At 45.0% G+C, this 17837-nt stretch overlaps 4 protein-coding genes across 8 annotated transcripts; 2 read left to right on the top strand and 2 right to left on the bottom strand.

The window, feature by feature from the left end:
- Nucleotides 1-3186: 3186 nt before the first annotated feature.
- H257_04877 (hypothetical protein) lies at nt 3187-3880 on the bottom strand. Its single transcript, XM_009829527.1, has one exon. It carries the CDS (start codon nt 3872-3874, stop codon nt 3251-3253), a length of 624 nt encoding a protein of 207 aa, XP_009827829.1. The 5' UTR covers nt 3875-3880; the 3' UTR covers nt 3187-3250.
- A 1436-nt stretch (nt 3881-5316) lies between these two features.
- On the top strand, nt 5317-6060 carry H257_04876 (hypothetical protein). Its single transcript, XM_009829526.1, has one exon. It carries the CDS (start codon nt 5346-5348, stop codon nt 5958-5960), a length of 615 nt encoding a protein of 204 aa, XP_009827828.1. The 5' UTR covers nt 5317-5345; the 3' UTR covers nt 5961-6060.
- Nucleotides 6061-6541: 481 nt separating this feature from the next.
- On the bottom strand, nt 6542-7881 carry H257_04875. 2 transcript variants are annotated; one of them, XM_009829524.1, is made up of 6 exons: nt 7505-7881; nt 7399-7454; nt 7111-7341; nt 6951-7048; nt 6800-6882; nt 6542-6744 (listed from the first exon to the last, which is right to left on the bottom strand). In XM_009829524.1, exons 1-6 carry the CDS (start codon nt 7683-7685, stop codon nt 6701-6703), a joined length of 693 nt encoding a protein of 230 aa, XP_009827826.1. In that variant the 5' UTR covers nt 7686-7881; the 3' UTR covers nt 6542-6700. The 2 variants fall into 2 exon arrangements, with proteins under 2 accessions (XP_009827826.1, XP_009827827.1); XM_009829525.1 differs by having other exon boundaries at nt 6800-7048.
- A 2782-nt stretch (nt 7882-10663) lies between these two features.
- On the top strand, nt 10664-17062 carry H257_04874 (hypothetical protein). Of its 4 annotated transcripts, XM_009829520.1 has the most exons (16): nt 10664-10758; nt 10826-10978; nt 11035-11221; nt 11277-11337; nt 11401-11624; nt 11677-11864; nt 11967-12107; nt 12775-12895; nt 13001-13280; nt 13574-13829; nt 14511-14664; nt 15213-15432; nt 15838-16083; nt 16165-16240; nt 16536-16662; nt 16721-17062. In XM_009829520.1, exons 1-16 carry the CDS (start codon nt 10693-10695, stop codon nt 16963-16965), a joined length of 2745 nt encoding a protein of 914 aa, XP_009827822.1. In that variant the 5' UTR covers nt 10664-10692; the 3' UTR covers nt 16966-17062. The 4 variants fall into 4 exon arrangements, with proteins under 4 accessions (XP_009827822.1, XP_009827824.1, XP_009827823.1 ...); XM_009829522.1 differs by having other exon boundaries at nt 15838-16240; XM_009829521.1 differs by lacking the exons at nt 16536-16662; nt 16721-17062 and having other exon boundaries at nt 16165-16326.
- Nucleotides 17063-17837: the final 775 nt, after the last annotated feature.

The raw sequence follows: 17837 nt of genomic DNA, 5'->3' as shown, positions 1-17837 counted from the left end.
AACTGGGGTTCATTACTATGTCTACTCCTGATCTCGACAGTGGAGCTGTATGGTGGTGATTGCAAGGTAGCTGTTGCCGTGCCATGCTACGAGAGTAGAAGTTGAGGTAACAGGAGTTGGTTAGGCAGGATGGGTGGGTGTGGGTTGTATGCATTATTTGGCGAGCATATGCCGTGGCCGCAGGAATGGCGGTGGTGGTCGTGGTAGTGTAGCCAGGTTCTGGGGTCGTCCCGTACTACTGTACGTCCTCCTAAGCGTACGATTCGTACGCTTAGGAGGATGAATCGAGTGCGCAAGCTCCAACGTAGCGGTGGCGTGGTAGTCACGGCATACCAACGCACCTTTACCGGTAATTTTACTCATCGTAAAACAACTAACGTTACAGTAGGAATTATGGGTGCCAAGTTTATTCAAGTTTGTTTGCCCATTTCAAACGGGCAAACAACTTGAATAAGGTTTTACAGTAAATAACGACATCCCATAACATGAAAGGTCCGACCGTGAAGTGGTCATTTATAGATAGCCTGTGTCCGAATTATCCTATTTAGGGCTATAACTAGGACAGTAGGGGGGCTCCTCGGCCTGGTTCGCTTCGCTCCCGGCTTCCGGTGCTCCCAACCTTTCGATAGATCATTCCTGTTATATTGAGTCGACTCGCGGGCGAACGGGCCTAAGCTCGCTCCTAAGCGTTCTGGATATAGAATATTGTATGTACTTGTATAGGGATATTATCAGATATACCCATAACTCCTAGTCCTAATTTCAATTATTGCGATCAACCTCCGACCCCTCTGATTGGTCGGAGGTGGTCGGAGGCGGTCGGACCTTTCGCATTATTCATCCATAATTCCTAGCCAATTAAGCGCTGCTTGATAAGATTATTGTAGAATGTTGAATAAGTCAATGAAATACCTCATCCGTAAAATGACATTTTTAAGGTAGATTTCCAATTTAAGAGACAAATTTTGGAGTCGCTGCCGGGAAATGGAAGCAGCTGGCACTGAGGAATTGGTGTCGACTTCTGAAAACTGATAATTGAACAGGAAACACAGGTCTTTCCAATAAGCACTGAAACATCTATTTTCACAGTATCTATCATGTCATAATATCCCATTTTCTAAGCAAAAACGCATCCAAAGTAGCGGACAATTTAAGAGACGTATTTTAAGCTTGATCTTAGTATTTATCCATGCATATATTTTTTGTGGTTAGGTATAGTATTCTGTCAGGTACATATGCAACCATAAAAGGTTATGTATTTATAGAGCCATTGATTTATATAACATTAAAACACATGGGAACAAGAAGAACATTTATTTAAAGAGGTATGTGTACACAAATTTCAAGGTGGGTAGGTCCGATGTCCCTGAAATTGTCCCATGTCTCTTAACAGTAAATTGGAAATCTACGTTACTAGTAGGGCCACCCTAGCTGCCACAAAAAATGTCAGAAAACACCTACTTTTGCAACTTTTCAGAAATATTTTGACAATTTTTCAAGCGACAACTTTTGTGTGTTTGGCTACCAAATCTAACATATATTAAGTGACATAATACGTAGAGTTTTGACTGCTTTCGGACAGAAAAAAGTTTGAACTGCAACTGTCCATTTTTTATCAGCATGATATTCTATCAATACAGTAGTTCCCATTCCATCATGTCATCCAGAGGTCACATCAAAATAATTTGAAAATATTTTCTCGCCTCTCATTTGAAAAGGGAATTCTCTGTCAGAATGTTATTTGACCTAAAATTTCTGTGGCATCCAGGCTCGGCCTTACAGTTAACCCAATCTTAGAATGAATTTTTTTTAAAGGAGAGTTTTAGCCAAGGAGCGCAAGACAAACTATGTTTAAAACATGGTCAAGACGAATGAATGAACCGAGGACAGCGGTGCGAGCTAGCCCGGGTGTTTGGGAGACGATGCGCTTCCGGAGGGGTCCTTTTTCATGCTCTGGTGCACTGTATACTGCTTGATGATGGAGATGTTCCAAGACGCTACAATGAGATAATGACGTTTGTTGATATTAGCTTCCTGATTAGCTGTTTTGCGTATATCAAATTGATCCTCACACTACAGAGTGCACTGTATCAGTGTACTCGAGTAATCAAATATAGGCGTACAGAAATTATTCGGAAGCACAGTGAAAATTGAGCATCATTCCTGATTGATTTTGACCATAACTTCTAAGATAAACTAATTAGGACCCACTAAGCATTAAAATCGGATTTCTATAGTGAAATTCTCTATCTGGAAGTATACCCATTGTCAAGGCAATAACCTATTTTGCTGAGATACAGTTGTTCAAGGCTCGACAAAGTGAACCTATCAATCATTTCCAATCGTAGGTAAGGTGATTCATGTAATTCCCGGCCAGCTTGGCCTACTTTCTGCGTGCCATAACTCGTCACCCATTCATCCGATGAGGCTGCGAAAACACGCATTTTGAAGATCGTGACGAGCTTTATAACTTTATGCAGGTCCCATCATTTGTATCACATGGTCAATTTGCTCGTCGAATTTCTAAAATTGAAATTTCCCTGTGTGAATTTAATTCCCGGCCAGTGAATAATACTACGTATATACTTGAGTGACAAAATCCCCAGAACCTCTTAATAATGATATGTATAAAGTATTCAAGTAATTAAATTTAGAAATGCAACTAATATAAAAACTGTATTACACGGAGAAGTAGAATATTAAATCTTACAAGTATGTGATACAAGAGTAACGTAGGGCACCAGTCATCGGCAAAGACACCAGTCATCGGCACTGTTCTAAGCCAATAGAAATGCCTGAATACCTCTTATTGGTCAAAATGTAGTTCTTCAAGAATTAGTGCCCCTTATAAATTAGAGGTTGAACCTGTCAATTTTGTGTTGATCATACAGAAATCGTTACTGTAGCCCATTCTAAACACATATTCCTTTGATAGCTAATATGATGACAGCATCCCGCGAACTAGAGCGTGGGGGATTCAATACATTACACAAGTCTAAATCGTTGCCGATGACTGATGCCCTACAAAAAACGCTACTTTTGAAAATCCTTACTGCACCTGTTTACTATTGAAATTGATATCCTTGGAATAGTCGAAAGACAAGGCATTTTTTTGTACTAGTAGTCTTTAGTTGAAATGCACCATACTAGTAATATAGCAAATGCGCAAAAGTCCCAGGACCAACATACTACTAGTACGTAGGAATTGAATCGTTACTCGGAATTACATGCAACAGTATCACATGGCACATTACAAGAGCGGCTTCACTTTGTCGTACAGTCTGTCGTATGTGACATTGTCGTTGAAGTCGACGAAAATGCCGTTGATAAAGATCGCTGGCGTTCCGTACACGCCCCGCGTGCCTCCGTACTTGAAGTCCCAGCGCACTTCGAGGTTGCGCTGGCGATTGGCAAGGCCGGCATCGATTACGCTGCCCTTCAGGTCGGGGAAAGCGGTCGCCGCCAGCTTCTTGATGTTCGCGGACACGCCTTCCACGGTGGCGTTATGGGAAAACAATTTTCGGTTCTTGAGCACCGTGTCGGCCCACTTGGCGAAGGACGCGTCGTCGTTGGTCGCGTTGAGAATGGTCGTCGCGGCTTGGTGCAAAATGTAGGCGTTGCGGTGGTACGGAAGGGGGAAGTGGTGAAAGAGCACGCGTACGTCGATCGGGTATTTGTCGGCGAGCTTGACCACGTTCGGGAACGCATGCGCACTATCTGGGCACAGTAAGTCGAGGAAAAAGTCGATTTGGATTGGGGCGTCGGGGGACCCATCGTTGTACGGAATGCCGAATGGGTGCGCGGGAATGGGGGCCTCGGCGGCTACAAGCGCCAAAGGCGCGAGGGCGGCGAGCAGCGTGGTGGACTTGACCATAGCGTGGATCGTTCAAAAGTGAAGTGTATTGGAAATGAACGAGCATTTACCATGGCATTCGTGATTTATACGCTACGTCCAACTACAAATGTCGTACTGTAGTTAGTTACCAGTATACTGTAGTACCATAGATATACTGTATCCATGAGTCTGAATCTTGCCGGGACATGACAACCTGAGCTGTCCCTTGTTGGTGGGTTACTATTATTAACTGTAACGGTAACTGCGTATGTTGTAAGAGTAGCCGAGGCCACTTTAGCAGTATAGTACTATTAGTACTATTAATAGTAGGTCGTTGCATTTATGTTAGTGCATGCTGACGAACGCTGTTGACGACTAATACTGGTAGGTCCATGAATAATTCCCTCATTTAAACAGTTCCAATATTGTTTGACCTGACAATGAGGGAATTGTGTAATCTGGATACACCTTTTCGCCCGTAGCCCGGCAACCTACCTGCGACTCCCCAGTGAGTACATACGATGTTAAACCCCTCGTAAGAGGTAAGGTGGTCCGAGCTTACAAAGTTCCATATAAACACTCAAGTTGCAGTGTTTTCTGGACAAATGGAACAGTTTTAATGAGGGAATTGTACTAGAGGTCAATTCCAACCGTCGAAATGTAAGGCCCTTGTTTCAAAGTGCGAAATGGACCGTATCGCAGACCAGACGATTTTTATACCCACGAGAACATGTTGGCATTGTCAGCCGTGCTGGTTGGTCCCTTGCCCTTGGCAAGCATTTTCGATGTGGCTGCAACATAGGAATGACACCACCCCAGTTGATACTCTAAAGCATGACGTGCTTGGGTTCGTCTTGCTTTCTCCATCGAATTAGATCCTTGAATTTCCATGACACGCCAACGCGTCGCCCGTCCCTGTCTGTCGCGGTAGTACTACTGTACAGGTGCACTGTATCATCGGGACATCAATGGTGATCGAGCACAGTGGACTCGTAGCGCTAACTTTGCCCATGACTTCGAAAGCGAATAGTACTGCTGACCCTGCAACATTGGCAGCGGACATACCACCAGTTAGTGCCTGCCTCATGCCCACTCAGTTTGATTTGTACAATATATTTGTTAGATCCAAATAATATAGTATACATATTATTACAACCCAACACAGACCACGCAACCAACGACCTAATCCGGTTGGCATTTTTATGATGGAAAGTCAAGTTTAGGATCGCATCATGCAATACAAGCACGTGGATTGGCTCCTGGGTGGGAGCGAACCCAAAGATCAAGAGTAAAAATACCTTGTCACAGTCGGCCCATAAAAATGATATCGTGTGCCAGCCGTACATGTGGGACCCTTCGTAAGCGTACACATTGCAAATACGTCGAAGTACTACAGTACATAGTCGTATGTACCTGCGCTTACCAGGAATTTCAGAATCACGTCGTCGTACTACAACCAAAAGCCAAGCCACACACACATATGCCATTGTTGAATTCACGTTGAAGCAGCATGGTCAGTCTCGTTGCCGTCATCGCTTTCGTCGCGGCCGCCGCCACCGCCGACGCACCCGTTCCCAAGCGTCCGTTGGGGCTCACGTACAACTACGGGTCCCCGCACGCTTCGATCCAACTCGACTTTTTCCTCGACCTACTGTGCCCGTACAGTCGTGATGCCTTCCCCCACGTGACCAAGATCGCCGACGACTACCCGGACAAGATCCGCGTCCTCTTTCATCACTTCCCCCTCCCGTACCACCGCAACGCGTTCGTGCTGCATCACGCCGGTCAGGCATTCGTGAACATCACGGGCAGCGACGAAGCGTTTACGCGCTGGGCCGCAGCTGTGTTCAAGAACCAGTCCGTGTTCAACCAAGACGTCGGGCTTCCGGAAACCAAGGCCGCCATCAAGAAGCTCGCGCTCGCGGCGTTACCCGAGCTAGGAGGCGGCGACGTCGACAGCGGACTCAAATCCCGCGACCGCAATCTCGAGGTGCGCGCGGACTTTAAGTACGGCACCACCCGGGGCGTGTATGGCACCCCCAGCATCTATCTCAATGGAATCCATGCGTTCGACGACGTCGACTATGACATTTTGTACGCCAAGATCCGCCCGTTGTTGGGCTAATACGCGGATCGGGGGGAGGGTCTGTACTGTACGTGGATGTAGTAGTAGCAACCACTGCGAGTATATCTTGTTAAAAATAAAGAAAAACATATGTCGTTGAATGGGTGGTTGGGAGTGCACGCTAGTTGCTAAACGTGGCTACTACTACAAGTAGCACTTGCTACACCAGGGAAAAGGCTCGTGACTTGAATTAAAAGGCTGGTGACTTGACACCACGGAAAGACTGAAACTTATCGTGCAACGTTAAAACTCTGCGATAATGTTTTGAAATGTCAATATTGGAGATTCGGTATGAATTTCCGGACCCCGTTCAATCGAATCTCGCCGAGCGAATCGAGCACTAATCTCTCCCATTGGTCAATCCGAAATTACTTGTCGCTGATTGGCTACAATCCATTTTCGAGTATCTACTGGAAAGGACGAAGTGGATAATGGCCAATCAGTTGTCTCAGCTCTATTTGTGCTCGATTGAACGAACCATGCAAAATTGGGAAATTTGAACAAAATCGACAATATTTCAGTCCAATATAATAGTTGTACTTGATCGAATCCACGACAATTCGAAAGAACGAACGAACAATTCCTGCGCAGTTATTCGAGTCCTTATGACTAGGTAGTTATCCTAAGTCGCCGATGACGGGAATGTGTGTGTCGACTAGAGATAGTGTGCGATCGATGTGTATAACGTTGGTGGTGTACACATGTGATTGGATGCAAACTCGTCTGTAAATAGTTGACTCTCAGTTGTTGTGCATCTCCTTGGCCCTTTCAAACGCGACCCAGCCTAAACGATTCGCAACATTGTTACATATAAACATATACATATAGATCCAACGTACCCACGACGGTGGCCCCCGCTGAAATGGCCATCTCGGACGCAGGGGGCAGTTTCACATACTTGAAATGTCTACACGCGTCGGCGCTATCCATCCCAAACGATCAGAGATTGCATCACGCTTGTAACCGAGTTGGGGGGGGGTTCTTCCGTACAACGCCACGTGTTCAAACGGCGCTGTCAAATGCGACACGACGTCCACCGCCACCCCGGACACGGCGCCGGCTGCGACGATGCCAGCCATGGGATGCCACTATAATGTAGCCATCAGATTGAAAAAATGATGAAAGAAACATTCACACAGGAAGTACAAACCTCCCTGTTGTCCACCACGTATGCTCGAATACTTTGGTAGGTGGCAAACATTGCCATATGGGACAGCCCATGGCTGAAGGTCACGCCCCCCAGCCGACTCGGACGATCCGCCACCGCAAGTTGGGGAAAGAAGAACTTGTCCGTGGCTCCTGTAAGTACTCCGTGAAGGGCCCCCGCCGAGCCCCCAGCTACCATGGAGATCCACACGGTCGAGCCAAGAGATTTGTGGGTCTAAGCAAGGTGAGTTATATTGCATTGGATAAAGAAACTACTGAACGTTATGTGTACTTGACGTTCCGACAGGTGTTCAATCGCAATGTCGTATGCCGTCCACAGTATAAACCCTAGCGAAAACAAACAAGGTTTAAAACGTGGTTACGGAGAATGAATGCACCGAGGACAGCCGTGCGCGCTAGCCCAGGAGCTTGGGCGACGATACGCTTCCGAAGGTATCCGTTTTCATGTTCTGGCGCACTGTGCACTGCTTGATGATGGGCAGCTTCCAAGACGCTAGTTACAATGATATAATGACGTCCATGATAGCAAGTGTGTGATGAGCATGCATGCGGACCCATGGAACATGGCCGTGCCTTCCTTCACGGGCACCCGTGGTGGTCGCAACTTGGGACGATATCGAGCTAGTCGCGGTGCCATGGAGCGCATTGTAGAGCGTAGCGTGCCACGGACGACTCCGGCAACCCCCGCGTTAAGCACGCCCTTGTCCTTGTCGGAGCTGCTCGAGCTAGCAGCGCCTGACATGGTGCAATTATGGCATTATTGTGGGATGTCATCCCACGTTTATGCAACAAGTGACAAGGCACCCTGAAATTCGATACCAAGTTGGAAATACCAATTTTGAAGGACTAAATTCGATACCAAGTTGCCTTGTATTGTGCTTTTCACATATTTTGCCCGTTGTTTTAGCTCCTAAAACCATCCAAAGTTTAACCTAAACTGAAGTTGCACTCGACGTAAGAGTAAGCTTCCCCACCGTTCTGTCATTGGCTGATCTAAAACTTGCGTTGTTTTACTAAAACTACTTCGTTTTATTAACTCCCGTGGCCAAGCAGTCATGCAGAGTAATGACCTACTGGGGTAAGCTCGCAGTGCACCAGCTCACACGAGCTTTGCAGCCAGCTTGTTAGCAACTCTTTGGCACGAAAAGTCGAGCAAGAAGCACTCAACATCAACCTTTATCGAGCGTAGTCAAGAATCACACTCGCGTGTATTAGGTAATCCACTCTGTAAACCCCCGCGTTTGCCGAAATGAAATGGGCAAACGCTTCAGGTTAGCAACATATGCTGCAGGAACAGCTCTTGCTCATCCAATCATAGGTACTTCCGATTAGCTAAAACTAAGTTGAATTAATCTAAAACTTCGTCACCCACTGGTTAAAAGCGGGTATTTATACCCAGATTAGACAAAATATGTGAAAAGCACAATAATACTTTTTTGGGTGGTAACTTCCACCTATTAATAGTTCACGTTAGGAGTAACAATTTACATTGAGTGACTTCACTGTCAATATCAAAACAACGATGGACACGTGTGGGCGACACTACGGTAGCTAATCTCACCAGCTGCACAACCGTGGAATCCAGTGTTGGAGTATATTCAATTCCCATGCCAACTGTACACACGGTGCCATGGAGCGCATTGTAGAGCGTAGCGTGCCACGGACGACTCCGGCAACCCCCGCGTTAAGCACGCCCTTGTCCTTGTCGGAGCTGCTCGAGCTAGCAGCGCCTGACATGGTGCAATTATGGCATTATTGTGGGATGTCATCCCACGTTTATGCAACAAGTGACAAGGCACCCTGAAATTCGATACCAAGTTGGAAATACCAATTTTGAAGGACTAAATTCGATACCAAGTTGCCTTGTATTGTGCTTTTCACATATTTTGCCCGTTGTTTTAGCTCCTAAAACCATCCAAAGTTTAACCTAAACTGAAGTTGCACTCGACGTAAAAGTAAGCTTCCCCACCGTTCTGTCATTGGCTGATCTAAAACTTGCGTTGTTTTACTAAAACTACTTCGTTTTATTAACTCCCGTGGCCAAGCAGTCATGCAGAGTAATGACCTACTGGGGTAAGCTCGCAGTGCACCAGCTCACACGAGCTTTGCAGCCAGCTTGTTAGCAACTCTTTGGCACGAAAAGTCGAGCAAGAAGCACTCAACATCAACCTTTATCGAGCATAGTCAAGAATCACACTCGCGTGTATTAGGTAATCCACTCTGTAAACCCCCGCGTTTGCCGAAATGAAATGGGCAAACGCTTCAGGTTAGCAACATATGCTGCAGGAACAGCTCTTGCTCATCCAATCATAGGTACTTCCGATTAGCTAAAACTAAGTTGAATTAATCTAAAACTTCGTCACCCACTGGTTAAAAGCGGGTATTTATACCCAGATTAGACAAAATATGTGAAAAGCACAATAATACTTTTTTGGGTGGTAACTTCCACCTATTAATAGTTCACGTTAGGAGTAACAATTTACATTGAGTGACTTCACTGTCAATATCAAAACAACGATGGACACGTGTGGGCGACACTACGGTAGCTAATCTCACCAGCTGCACAACCGTGGAATCCAGTGTTGGAGTATATTCAATTCCCATGCCAACTGTACACACGTACAGTATACGCTACGCTGGACAGTAACCCATCCCATGCATTCAAAATATTTGTTCAATTTTTATATTTATATAATTTATTAAACGATTGATTTTTTTAAAATTGATTTATTGTCCAAGTAGTAGTTGGCGGTTCCGTTGATACTCTTGTTGGTGAGGCCACTCCACAATCCCAGTGTAACGTTAGAGTACATTTATTTACCAGGTGAGGCGAGGACCTCGACCGGCACACCCACGGATGTAACTGTTTTCGTCTTGGTTTTTACCACTTGAAAGTCGTTTCATCATGCGACAAACTGAACCAAGGCCGTGCCCATTTGCCGGGTGTGGTGCTAGCCCCCAAGTAGAAATACTGCGACCCACAACAGTGAAATCTGTAGTGCATACCTTGACACCCCAAGAAGTCGTACCGTGCGCGGATGTTTTGGAGGCTTTGTCAATGCGCAGTAGCGACATAAAACGAGATTGAAACTGAGAGACTGCGACATTTTAACAACGAGATGAGGTCTCAACACATCACCCACACCTTTTGCTTTATAATTTCTACTTCATACGAACTATTAGTAGTACTATTAATACAGTAGTAATACACGTTAACTATAGTGTCCTATTGATGGCGGGTTTACGTTGACAACTGTGTGAGTGCAATTTTAATGCTCCAGCCAATCAAAAGACAGTAATTTTAATGCTCCAGCCAATCAAAAGACAGTAAAATTATTGTACTTACCTGGTAGTAGAAAGGGCAAGTATTTTCAACCAATCAGAATTTCCAGAGTGATTCAATATTGAACACCAAGCGAATTTTTTTATAGACAAAACCAAGGATATAATTCATTTTAGCTGATACGGAGGGTTAAAATGCACGACAATCCACCGGATGACGCAAGTTTATCCGGCGGAGCGAAAGATCGCAAAAACGGCTCCATCACGTTGAACATTAATCACGATGACAGCGACTACGACAACGACGACGCAAGTGGATGCCGTGTGCTTTGGCTCCGGCCGATTCTTGGTATGTACCACGTCATGGCGTTCTCAACAACCCCCCAGTGAGGAGTCCTTATGATGCACATGCGTAGCGCGCGGTGCTAGTTCCTGTGTGGCGCCACGTGAACTTGAACGTCGTGGTGCTGCAAACCCGGGGCGACGACTTTGTCAAGCAGTGTACGCTTGACAACCTTCAATACGAAGTGGATACCGTGGAGCGAGATGGGTCCGTGTCCACTCAAGAGGTGCGTCCTCGTGCAAGTCGCCAGATCTTTCGATCGTTGTTATGTGGTGTAAGTAGGTCCAACTGGCTGGCGTGGCGTCGTTGGGCGTGGCGGCGCAGAAAGCCGCGTTCTTTGGTCGCATTCCCGAGCTGACACACCTTCGCTACGTTGGCGTTGGCGTAACGGAAGCGGGGATTCACCCGAGTAGCCAAGCCATGAAGGACTTGGCGGCGTTCTTGGTCGCGCTTGTCGAGTATTTCCCAGGTAGAACTATCCTCGTATCTTGACCAGATTCCATTTGTGGGATGGGAACACGTAGACAAGTGCATATCCGTGATCAACACGGACAACTTGGCGGCCAACGGCGACTTGATTCGATCGTACGCATGTTCATTGCCATGCCTCGACCCATAACACATCTGAAATGTCGTCGTCTGTTATAGCATCGTGTTGGAGCTCGTTCCTCCGGCGCTCCAGCCCCTTGTGGCGTCCCACGTCACATTTCACAACTCGATGGTAGACAGGATCACCGCCAGCCGGCCGTCGAACTCGATGGTGCCGTACACCGAGCCATTGCCGCCGAAAGCGCTGGTGATTGAGGACTTGACCGGGCAACTGCCATTGGCATGGGGTAGCATTCCTGGCGTCCAGCTTCGCACCCAGCCCAGTACAAATATATATACCCTCGAGGTGTATATATATCAAGCATCATCCCGTAGATGCACTGACGCAAGACCACTTGCTTAAACTGGGCATAGCCAATGCTACGCATACAGCCATGGTGTACGCCCTCGCGCTGTCCAGACTTCCGACGACAGCTGCCGCGCCACCGGTGGTGTTTACTTACTTGGACGGTCTCGTGCAAAAAGATCTGGCGCCTGGGTTGCTCACTCATGGCCTTTCCTATGTAAATATATAGTATACGAAATGTGTATATGTTTGATATATGTATTTGATATATATATAAGGTAGGATTGATGTATATAATATATATATATATATGATGTAGGGAGTGATCCAAGAAGTGTACAAGGACTGGATCCATCGATTGAAACACAAATATTTCGGCATGGATACGTTTTTTGTGGCGCAAAATGCATGGACAAAGTATACCATCCGCTTGTTGGCGACCATCGCTCCCCATGTCCAGGTACATAATCGTGTTGTTGGATGATATATATATATATATATATTATTGTTTTGCATGTATATAGTACCTGTAATACACTTTCAAGGTGACATAGCGTATTTGTCGTTGATCTGCACCGTGAAATATAGATTGTGATTATTGTGCTTTCGAGTGAAATGTCATTGTGTTGTGGTTTCTCGTTGGAATTTAAATCGATTTGATTGGCTACGTCTGATGAGCTCAACATTATTAGCCAATCAAAACCATCTCAATGAAATTCAACCAATCAGATCGATTGTGGATCGGTTTGGTCGGCGCGATTCGATTGCACCCCCTCCCCAAATTTGTATATATCAAATCGACAATATGATCGTGTATACATATATGATTGTATACCTCAATGGCCTCTCAAAATCTATATATATATATGTTTTGAGATATAATCGTATACATAGGATTGCATACCTCAATGGCTCAAATCAACTTAACAAATGGTATATTTAAATAATTTATTCACATTGGATTACATGGTCGTGCAACGGTACGACAATACCTACATATGTGTCAATATGTGAAAAATCGCGGATTTCTTTTGCTCTTTGGAATTCGATTCACAATGATAGTATGATACATAAATTTGAACATATATTTCGACGGGGAGATATATATATCACCATATTTTTTGCAGGCAAATCCTACGTACATGCCAAGCATATACTTTACATTTGCCACGGCTTGTCTGCTTCGCTTTTTGACCCCAATAAGCCACGGCGGCGGTATCGTCACAGCTCGCGGCAAACAATTTCTCGGTATATATTTTTATTCTTGCGAAAACCCTTGCGAAAACCAACAACCACAAGAACTATAGCAGGAGCAACCTGTTCAAGATGATATTTATTTGTTCTGATGGTTAGGCCAAATGGATCATGTACTTCGATCGGGCAATGGGCCAACCAAATGGACATATGCCACAGGACTGAGCGCCGACGTCGCGACTGGCGCGTACGACTTTCGAGACGACGAGGCGGGTGAAGTGCCGAGTCTGCTGCGCGAGGCGTCTGCGTCCGGCTCGGTGGAAGCCACCACCAATATGATGCGGACGCTGCTGCGTCGGTGGGGCGGGTACGACGACGCGGACGACCGATGGCGCACGTTTGCTGCGAATGTAGCAGCCATGTATCGTCGATTCATCACGTACGACGAGATTTGGTTGTGTTTATATATGTATATAAAGGAATCCAGGCTTGGAGATTGGATGCACCAAGAAGCAATATACTTGTCGTTGTGTTTTTGTGTTTTGATCAAACAGCACAAATATAAAAAGATATTTCAAAAACAAGATAAAAAACAGCACCAATATATATAAAAATATATTTCAAAACAAGAAGAAGTTATGGTTTTCATGATTGGTATGAGATATATAAATCTTGAATTGTGTTTGAACGATATACATCGTGAGATGGATAAACAATGGGGGTGTGCCATAGGGTCCCCCCTACGTCCGTGCTCGATGTGCTGACGGAGCTCGTAGCCCAATCCACTGAAGCCTTGAAGGATGAACTTGCCATAGCTGCATACGTGGCAGACTCTGTGGCGTCCACGTGGGCCATCGACGTGCACACGCATTTGTTTCCGCCATCCCATGATACACTCATGCTGTGGGGAATTGATGCATTGCTAACATATCATTACTTGGTCGCGGAGTACTTGATGACGGCCCCCGTCGCCCCCGAGACATTTTTGGTACGTTTACACTAGTAGTAGTACTAGTACTGGCCTTTGACGTTGGACAACTCTATCGATCACGATTCTTCTTGGGACTGGATTTTGTAACTAATTACTACGTAGTATAAACGTGATTGGTATATATCATCACACTAATCGAAGTCATACACTATTTTGACGTCGAACGGATGGTTTCCTGCACTCTGATTGGCTATAAACACACACCACTTTTGCCGATTCTTGTGTACATGTCAATGTCTCGGTAGTGTAGATAGAATAAACAACACACGACAATATTGTAATCCTTTTACCCCAAATTTGGTTGACTTTTGTGCTAATTCTTTGCCAAATCTATGATTCTTCGCCAAATCTATCATCGATCGATTCTTTGTACTAACTTTTGTATATAAAGATCGTTCAGTGTCACCCTAATCTTAGTCATACACTAATTCAAGGTTGAATTGGTCGTAGCGTGGATGATTTGATTGGCCACTTGATTAGTGTTCTAGGTTTTGATTGGTCGATCATCGATTGTCTGCCGATTTGGTGATTCTGCTCATTCGATTGAGCACCACCCAAACACTCCAATTTCGAATCGACTTGGCAAAATATTATTTGCTCTTGGATCGTTTATGTATCTTGCTTTCTTTGAATATATAATATATACAATATATATTGTATATATGATGGAATTGTTAGGCTTGGCCTAAGACAAAGCAAGCCGATGCCATCTGGACGCATCTGTTTGTCGACCGATCGCCGCTGTCGGAGGCGTGTCAGGGCGTTGTGACAACGTTAAACTTACTCGGTCTGTCGGCACTGGTGAAGACGCGCGACTTGCCCGCTATTCGAGGTATGCGATCCAAACTATATTAATATTTATATAATATTATGAGTATTCATTTACTCTTTTTCGATGGTATGTGTGCGTGTGCTACTGCTGATGGTTTGTACTGTTTAAACTGTTTTGTTTCGTCAAAATCGTTAGAGTTACTGTAAGTCACACACACCAATTATATATTCGATGTGGAATCGTGGTCGGAGCAGAGAGGATTTGATTGGCCACTTGATTTGCGTGGTGGGTTTGGATTGGTCGAATTTCGAGTGTCTGCCGATATTTGGTCATTGGCTCTCAATCGATATTCAGCACTCTCCCCCTCCTCCAAATTTGAATCGAATATATATAATAAATATATATATACGTACATATTGCTCAAGTAAGTGATTCGCGTGGGGGTCAACTGAGTGTACGAACTCTACTCTTTATTGTTGGCCAGAGTTTTAGATTTATGGCTGCGCCTAGCGTTGTTTATTGGCTTGGTCTTGAACGATATGTTGTTGATTTGAAAATATATTTGGTTGTTGATAACGGGTAAATATATGGAAATATGTACTCGTTAGCGTGGTTTGCAACCCAAGAACCCAATGCGTACGTGGACTTGGTGTTTCGTCTGGCCAAAATTCGCTATGTGGTGATGACCAACATTCCGTTCGACCCACAAGAAGCCTCTTATTGGACCAATCAGACGCCATACAACGCCAGGCAATTCCGCACGGCGCTGCGGGTGGACCAGCTGCTGCTGGGCGACTGGGCATCACTCGGACCTGCCCTGGACTTGCAGTACGTTTATATATCATATACGATATATAGTAGGAGCGATTACGTGTATCATATTTTGTCTTATTCATTCAGCCAGTTATCCTGAGATTGGGTGGGATGCACGTATATATACATATATATATATATATATATATATATATATATATATATATACCTCTTGTTTTGGGATTGTTGATGATATATAAAAAAAGATATGCATGGCTATAGAATATATCTTTGTTTTATGATTGTTGGCGAGAATACATGACTGTAGAGTATACCTTTGTATTAATATTGTTGACGAATGTAAAGATATATATATATATATGCATGGCTGTAGGATGCCTATATAATAAATAGATTGTAAGATTCGTTTCATTACTGCATAAGCCATAGAACAGCTAATGGACGTATGGGGTTGTGTAGACATCTGCCGCACACGTTGGCTGGCGTGACGCAGTACTTGGAGTCGTGGGTGGACATTCTCCGGCCGGAGTACTTCATGGCGAGCGTGCCCGCGACGTTTGCGCTGCGCGAGTCGGCAGCGGCGGACCCTCTCGCTATCCAACCCGACGGCGCCATGCTGCTGCAGCATGTGCTGCTTCCCCTCGCGCAGTCGCGGCGCCTTCCCGTGGCGTTGAAGTTTGGCGCTGTGAGGCAATTGAACCCACGGTACTAGTTCCATATGGAGAATATATATATTTTATATGATTTTTATATATGATTTTTCGAATTTTTTGGTGAAATATGTAGGTTGAGCATTGCGGGAGACGGGGTGGCCGTGACGGACGTGTCGATCCTCTCGCGACTGGCCAAACAAAACCCAAACGTACGTTACAAATATCTATCTATAATATATATATATAGATATATAAATATGTATTATACATGACATATATATATATATAATTTCCATCGAGATATAAGATTCCCATCTATATATCGATATAGATGATTTCCATATATATATATATATATATATATATATATATATATCTTCCATCAGTATATATGGAAGTATACCATTTCCATTGATATATTCATATAATTTCCATCTATATATATATATATTTATATGGATGAAGATATATACATATCGGCGGACATGGCCAAATGGAGCGTAGGTCAAGTTTTTAGCCACCTACTTGTCCCGTGTCAACCAGCACGAAGTGACGGTGGTGGCCAACAAGTTTGCAAATGTGCACATTTACGGGTGCTGGTGGTATTGCAACAATCCGTCGATCATTGCCGGTGAGTTAGCACCATTCATTTCTTCAATCCGTTGTTGGAGGTGAGAATGGATGGCTAGAAATGACTCGGCTGCGCCTGGAGATTCTCGGCACGGGGTTCACCGCTCAGCACTCGGATGCTCGCGTGCTGGACCAACTGCTCTATAAATGGCGGCACTTTCGAGGGGTGCTCACGGACGTGCTCGTGCCCCTGTACACGCAGCTCCATCGAAATGGATGGCCAGTGACGGCTCTGGCTATTGACCGCGACGTGGGGACGCTACTGGGCCACGGCTACGAAGAGTTTTTGCACAAACAGTTGTAGCTCATACAAGCGAATATGGCTACGATAGGGGCGACGACAGCAGCAAATAGGCAGTTCATGTAGGGTTATTGTCTAATTTGAACAAATATGCTTGTAAGTAGTCTTGGAGCACTAACTAGCTGTACACCCAAGTAGTTAGTCGACGAGATGAACTATTGCTGTAAACGTGAAACGATGATTGATCGGATTGTAAACACGTTAGTGTAACCTCGGTGATTAGTATTCTCAAAAGATGATTTCATGATCAATTAGTTGGCACTAACTACGATTAGTATGCAGTAACACGTTCTGGCATCGATGTGGGAACGGCAACATGCTTGCTAACGTTACCTTAAGATAGCGGATCTAACCACATATCCAGACGTGGACGAGGTTTCTCCGCCACATCCTGCCAAGGGTTTATTACCCACAAAGAATAGGTACGTACATTACCACGCATAGCCTTACCAATTCGACCACGAATAGCCTTACCAACACTACTGTAGCGCCACGTCATAAGATACCAGTAGGTAGTTACTAAATGAAACAATCGAGTAACGTTAGTATGGACATCTGTTTGGACTCAGCCCACGACCACGAGTTGATTCGTCCGATGTGAACCCTTTAGGCTTGGCTAGCTGTTGGGCACAGCATTACAGCCTTGGCTATCTCTTAGGTACAGCATTGGTTGACTCTTGCCGTGACGGACCTGCTCTCGTTGTAGCCATACAGTTTATTGGCACCTCTGAAATGCCGTGGAAAGCCACATGGATCCAAACTGTACGATCGTAGTAGTTCTCTTTTCGAACTCAATTAGTCAAGTTTGGGTAACTGCAGGTGCTGTGGACTCGGAGGCTAAAGGGCTGATCAACGATGGACTGGTTGTGGCGTGA

The sequence above is a fragment of the Aphanomyces astaci genome (assembly GCF_000520075.1).
Source record: "Aphanomyces astaci strain APO3 unplaced genomic scaffold supercont1.9, whole genome shotgun sequence".
NCBI lineage: Eukaryota > Oomycota > Saprolegniomycetes > Saprolegniales > Verrucalvaceae > Aphanomyces > Aphanomyces astaci.
This window is presented reverse-complemented; position numbering and strand designations above follow the sequence as displayed.